The sequence below is a fragment of the Notothenia coriiceps genome, unplaced genomic scaffold (genome assembly GCF_000735185.1).
Source record: "Notothenia coriiceps isolate Sejong01 unplaced genomic scaffold, NC01 NC01_scaffold00001919, whole genome shotgun sequence".
NCBI classification, from domain to species: domain Eukaryota; kingdom Metazoa; phylum Chordata; class Actinopteri; order Perciformes; family Nototheniidae; genus Notothenia; species Notothenia coriiceps.
This window is the reverse complement of record NW_011334620.1, coordinates 108,301-115,461: the sequence shown is the minus strand read 5'-3', so window position 1 is coordinate 115,461 and position 7,161 is coordinate 108,301. Positions and strand designations below refer to the sequence as shown.

The 7,161-nt window shown below is 44.5% G+C and overlaps 1 protein-coding gene across 4 annotated transcripts in view; it reads left to right on the top strand.

Moving 5' to 3' along the window:
* The window catches only part of ctbp2a (C-terminal binding protein 2a), a 71,333-nt gene that overhangs the window by 57,829 nt on the left and 6,343 nt on the right, over positions 1–7,161 (top strand). For all 4 annotated transcript variants that reach the window (XM_010793094.1, XM_010793112.1, XM_010793119.1 and 1 more), the window contains one exon: positions 198–412. In XM_010793094.1, the coding sequence (XP_010791396.1) occupies positions 198–412 (215 nt within the window). The remainder of the gene's footprint in view (positions 1–197; positions 413–7,161) is intronic.

Here is a 7,161-nt window from a genome sequence, read left to right as displayed (position 1 = left end):
CCTCCACCACATTAGATTAATTTCTGCCTTGGCCATTACTGAACTGTGAATTCACCCTATACACTACTTTTTTGTAGGATATTGAAGCCAGTGCAGGACTCTGATCTAATCAATCTAAAATAATTAGTATTAAAATGTTTAGAACATCTGAATCATCTCTGAATCCGTGCTCCCTTTCCTTCTGATGCCTCCATCAGGTCGCTCGGGCCAGGCGGTGGCGATCCGGGCGAAGGCGTTCGGCTTCAACGTGATCTTCTACGACCCGTACATCCAGGACGGGCTGGAGCGCTCGCTGGGCGTTCAGCGGGTCTACACGCTGCAGGACCTGCTCTACCAGAGCGACTGCGTGTCCCTGCACTGCAACCTGAACGAACACAACCACCACCTCATCAACGACTTCACCATCAAACAGGTAAGGGTGATGAACAAGCAGAAAAAAGATAATGGTATATCTCTCTGACGTGAAGTGAGGGAAGAAAGGAAACTGTGGCGGCTCAATTTCCAGTNAGAAGAAAATTATGTCTTTATGAAAATCTACTTTTTTTTCAGAGGAGTTACATTTTAAACATTTTAATAAAAAGTACATGCAGAAAAATATAGACGTAAATATAGTAATGCACTTTAGACAGACAACTAAAACTGCATAGTTATATAAAGTCTATAACATCGTTGGAAGAAGTGCAATTCAATTAAATGCTTTTTTTTTAAATGTTTGAGAATAATGGCTTGTTTTTTAAAGACTGTTTGGTTCGTGAATGCTTTCAGAATTATTTTTGAATTAATCTCTTTCCCTCTCACAGCGGCACGATGAAAGGCTAATTAGTGTTGATTACCATTTCAAAAACATTGTTTTGCATTTGTCATGACCACATCCAGGCTTCTCTCTGTGGTAACAATAATGTATTAAATCACACTTTCAAAAAGGAGAAACAAATCTGTTTTAGTCAAATCAATACAGTTACGCAATCTTCATAAACTGTACTTATTTGTGTTTTAGTTTTCCTCTTTGAATACAACTAATGATGAACAGGTTCTTTGATAAAGTTAAGATAGGGCTAATATTGATAGGAAACAAATAAATATTTGGTAAGAAAGCCACATTTTAGCAATTATTACCTTTGAGTAAGTAAAAAGTATCAATAACAAAAGTTTACTCCATAAAAAGTCCTGCATTCAAAATCTGAATTGGAAAAGTAATATGTTCAAAATGTATTAATAGAATATATCAAGTAAAGGTAAATGTTATACAGCAGAGACACAGTATGGGTACACAGATGAAGTAACATTTATAAAAACATTTTGATGTTAAAGTTGGTCGAGGTATTGCTGAGTTTAACATTGTATACTGTTGCATTGTTTAATCAGTATAAATGCATTCTATTCAAACCATTAAATAAATATAACGACTGGTTGTATGTCTTTTAGTTCAAATGATTGATCTGTATCATGTTAATGTTCTACAGGGCAGCAATTGAGTGTATTATTCGTTATGGCATCACAACATGGTTTGGTAACTTATCAGTTAAATCTAAATCACAACTCCAGAGCTTGATAACAAGGGCTTGAAAAAATGATTGTCATGCTTCCACCATCCTCTCTTCAGGAGATATTTGAGGAGATGGTGAGAAAGCAAGGCCGTAAAATCACATGCGACCCCAAACACATCCTGTACAGAGACTTTGAGTTGCTCGAGGGCAGAAGGTATAGATTACCAAACTGTAAATTGAACAGGTATAAGTTTTCCTTTGTTCCGCTGTCACTCAAGCTGCTGAACAGTCAGAAACAATTGTGATTATGCTGTGCTAGGAGTTGTTGGGAGGTGCAATGTTTACAGTGAAGTTTGTGCAATCGAGAAGGTTAAATAGGGGAAGTGCATTATGTGTAAATAGGTATGGACACAATAGGGATATGTGCAATCTGACGGACACTATGCATAGGTGCAATAGGGAAAGTGCAATATTGATTGTGTATAATACAATAGGGAAAGTGCTGTACCTGTATGTTTCTTGTTTGTTTCTTTGCCATGTGATATGTGATCTCTGTTCTGTATCTATGACTGATTGACCTGAATGTTTTATGTGTATTATCTCGATGCCCAAGACAAATTGCTCCAAAGGGAGACAATAAAGCTAGCCCCACGAAAACATAGATTGAGTCATTGAGATGAGTACAATTTGAGATTGTCTCATTTGAGATTGAATAGTCAATGAGAATGTACTTGTCTATATATGGTAGATTAGTCTACATTAGTGATAGCTATTTGAGTATGTCTCATTTGAGATGAAGTCAGTATAGAAAATGTAGGTTCTATATGAGGATGAGTCTATTGAGTATAAGATCTCTATTAGAGATGTGTCATTGAGATGACATACTAGAGCATGTCTCTATGTATTTCTCAGTTTTCTCCGTCTGTATCAGCGCTAAGTGACAGAACCTAGTCCCTGTGAGTCCAAACTTAAGTGTCCACTAGAGTGAAGTCCGACTGAGAAGTGAGACGTCCATTGTCCTACACCAGGACTGACTTTGCCGTTGACTAGGAGGGCAATACCGAGAGTGACAGCAGTACGAACCGTATCGGAGAGTCTGACGAGTGGTCGGGGAGGGACTACTGTAGTGTCACAAGGTCGTATCCTAAGACTTCTAGGCGGGCTTAGTGGACCTCTAACTACAGGCCTGGCCAGGGTCGGCGACTCCTGTCGCCCACCGTCGTCGACTAGGTGGAGGAGGCGAGTGGGAGGCACGCATCGAGACGTCTATGTTCGGTAATGATGATTTTCTTGACTTTGTTGAGACCTTGTAGACCCTTCACACGTACGACAATCGACCGTCTTATCAGTCGGGATATTTTCAGGTGTAAATCGTCATCGAACTTTAACTTCAACCTCCTTATTCTTTCGATTTTCTACTGCCAACATCAGCCTCGATTTGTATTGTGGACACTTGTACCACTTCCATTTTTTCACACTTGCAGGAGTCACTCTCTCAAATCGACTGTCTATCGTCCACTCGTAACAATCGATCTACAAATTTATCAATCGAATCATCCTTTTCTAGTAGAAGTTCTACTTCGAGTGTGAATCTTCGATTGACCTTCGAAAGACTTCAAACCGTCCTTTGAGAAGCACATGTAGATACTGACTCCTGAATATACCCAGTAAAGTGTAAATCGTGTGATATACTAATTTTCTCTCTCTCTTCTCTGGAAAAACTGGAACGGAAGTGTCGATAGGAGAAGGTCGAGGCATACTTCGAGGAAGGAGAGACTAGGCCAACTCCTAGAGGACGGAGGCAGAGGCCGGTGTCCCACAAAGACTTGGTCTCCTCCTGTGTCTCCTCCTGTGTCTCCTCCTGTGTCTCCTTTTGGTGACATAGTAAGTCAGTCCTTGGCGGAGTACTTGTCGTCGTCGCCTATACCTAGAAGAGATGGCACAAAACGGCCAGAGAGGCAGACATTGGCTCTGCCAAAACCACCTCAAAGCTACAAGGAGGTCCTTGTGTCTACCGTGTTCTACGTCGCGACCTGGTACAGGCGCTAGTCATTTGGACCTGTTACACTTGTGTTAGCCCTCTAATAGTTGTTGAGAGTCCTGTCGATAAGTAGTTAATAGTCGTTGTCTCTCCACGTCCTTACTCAGGAGTTTGGGATTGTACTCGTAAAGTAGTGAGTTTCGATTTATACCCACACGAGGGAGGGGTAATCCACCGCCACGCAGGACGTCCAATTACACACAATGACACACATATACACTCACATTACGGGGAGCGGAGGTATCCGCCACCTAGCGGGACCGTCCAATTACACACAATGACACACTATACATCACATTACGGGTGAGGGAGTTAATCCACCGGCCACGGCAGGGACGTCCAATTACACACAATGACACACATATACACTCACATTACGGGGGAGCCGGAGGGGGGTAATCCGGCCACCCTAGCGGGACGTCCAATTACACACAATGACAGCACATATTACACTACCATTTAAGGGAGTGGAAGGTAATTCCACCGCCACGCAGACGGTCCAATTACACACCAATGACACACATATACACTACGTTACGAGGAGCGGAGGTAATCCGCCCTAGCGGGACGTCGCCAATTACACACAATGACACACCATATACACTCACATTACGGGGGTGGAGGTAATACACCACTAGCGGGACGTCCAATGTTTACACACCAATGAACACACATATACACTCACATTACGGGGAGCGGAGGTTAAATCCAACCCACCACATAGGGACGTCCCAATTACACACAATGAGCACACATATATATACTCACATTACGGGGGGAGTGGAGGGGTAATTCCGCCGCCTAGTCAGGGACGGTCCAATTTACACACAATGACCACATATATACTCACATTACGGGGAGCGGAGGTAATCCACCACCACATAGGACCGTCCAATTCACACACAATGACCACACCATATATACTCACATGTACGGGGAGGCGGGGTAATCCACCACCACATAGGACGTCCAATTCACACAAATGACACCATATTATATACTCACATTACGGGGAGTGGAGTAATCCGCCGCTAGCGGACGTCCAATTTACACACAATGACACACATTATATTACTCACATTACGGGGAAGCAGAGGTAATCCAACCACCACATAGGGACCGTCCAATTACACCACAATGACACACATTAATATATACTCACATTACGGGGAGTGGAGGTAATCCGCCCGCCTAGCAGGACGTCCAATTACACACATGGACACATATATATATACTCTACATTACGGGAGTGGAGGTAATGCCGCCGCCACGCAGGAACGGTCCAGGAGGGGGAGTCCCGGAGGTCGCCAGAGGTAGTCTCCACAAAACCTCATCTTTCTCCTGCGAGTCCACTCCGACGTCCACGAGAGACGTCATGCTCCGGCCACGTCCAACTCCGTCCTCGACTGCCGGCCGACGAACGGGGGGGCATGTGTGTATGTGGTGTGGTGGAGGCACGGCAGTGGCTGGCCCCCGTAGCGGAACCACGGCCCTCATTGTCCACTTTGGCAATGGATCGTTGTGTCCACCGGGCCGTCGATGTATTTCTGGTGTGAGATATGAGTGGACGGGATAGTCTCGCTTCTGTGTAACAAGTGCGACTCGACTTGCGTGCGAGAAGTTGTGAGTGCGAATGTGTGTGTCCTGTCCACGGTGTTCTTCTCCTGCCTGTGTGGTGTATGGGAGGGATATGTGTGTGACTGTGTCTGCTGTGCTCTAAACTAGACTTATACATATAATTAATGTGAGAGAAAACGGTCTACGCACATAACGAAAGTCACGCACACACAAAACCCACACACACACACGACACGACACACACACAACACACACACACACACACACACACAACACCACACACACAACACACACACACACACCACACACACACACACACACACACACACACACACACACACCACCACAGACGACACACCAACATGCACACACACACACTTCCTCACACGCGCAGCGCCATACACGCTCACAAATATCGGAGCGTCGAAAAGGGACAGGTGTACCTCATCTTGTGACCACTAGTTTGTCCGGAAGTATGAATACCGATCGTCCATTGTACGTGCATTTCGAGTGCGCTTGTATAGATAACCTCCTGAGTCGGGTACGTCACGACGTTTCCTCTCTCTCTCTATCTACATCTCACTACTCTCTCTCGAATACGAGATGGCTGTCTACTATGTCTCTAGACAGGACTCTACTGACTTCTGTCATCCTAGACAGACTCTGTAGTCGTCTAAGCGAGAGTGGCGAGACTCACTGGGTCGACTCATTCATACCTCTCTCAAATCTGATAGCACACTTTCGGCTGCTCATTTATCACTCACTCAGTACAAAAATCTGTGAACGACGCCCATTGGACGCTCTCTTACATGTCATGTCTTGGTACGCGCATCTCAATTCTCTCTGGCCGAAAAATTCTCTAAGGACTCAGCCTGACTGACTGTCTGACTCTAGGTCGAACCTCGTCTGGCTGTACGTGTGTATGAAGCATCTCTATATAGCAGATATCTCACTCTCATATGTCTTCTAGCACTCTCTCGTGCGCAACTCATGTGGGCAAAGTTCTCACTCTCTCCTAGATCTCTCTACTGTAATTTATTATAAACTTACACTCACACGTATAAGGTACGTGTAACGCACTCATATCTGACTGTCACAGAGACACTCTGTCGAGGTCGGTGTACAGACGTACGACTATATACGTATGTATTGATTTAAGACTTGACAGTCATAGGATTGACCTGAGTCATATTAGTCATTGGATAGACTAACACTTGATTTCAGTCGATTCTAGCTCTTGACAGGAGACGTGATAGTTATTCGGCCATTGACAAAAAGTCGTAACAAGGTCCTGTATTGACGGACCCGTGACAGTACATTGGTTTGCTCCAGAAGACGTGACAGTCATTGGACTGACGGGAGACCTGACAAGCTTGGAGTTGACGGAGACGTGACAGTCATTGGATTGAGGAGACTAGCCAGTCCTTGGATTGACGGGGGAGACGTGACAGTCATTGGATCGACAGGGAGACTGACAGTTTGGATTGCAGTAGGAGATGACAATGATTGGATGACGTATACGGAAAGTATGGATTGACAGACTGACAGGTCATTGATACAACGGCTAAACGAAGATAAGTAGATTGAGACCACCGACAGATTGATTGACGGCGTGACAATCATTTGCAATATGTTGTACAAAGTAGACAACGTATAGGAATTCTTCACTAAACCTGGCACACTGAGGTCATTATTGATATTTGTTGTCTTGTGGTACGTAATATATCCGACACTTCAAACAGCGTACGCAACTACAGCTTGTCCGCTACACTTACGAGATTCTGTCGACGGGCGGACTACTAAGGACTAAATGACGCCGACTCTCATTTTGGTGAGCTCCGCCACGTCTAGACTCGTGGCCATCTCTAAGCTCGTGGTCATCTGTTAAACTCGCACACTAATAACCTCGGCCACTCGATTACTCGGTTTCACCACTCGTAACACCTCGGCCACTCTAATAAGCTCGACACTGTGTACACACGGCCAGAACATACAGTAAGACATCAAGAGGTAAGCTATACACCACTTACATTGTCTAGCAACGACCTTAAATAT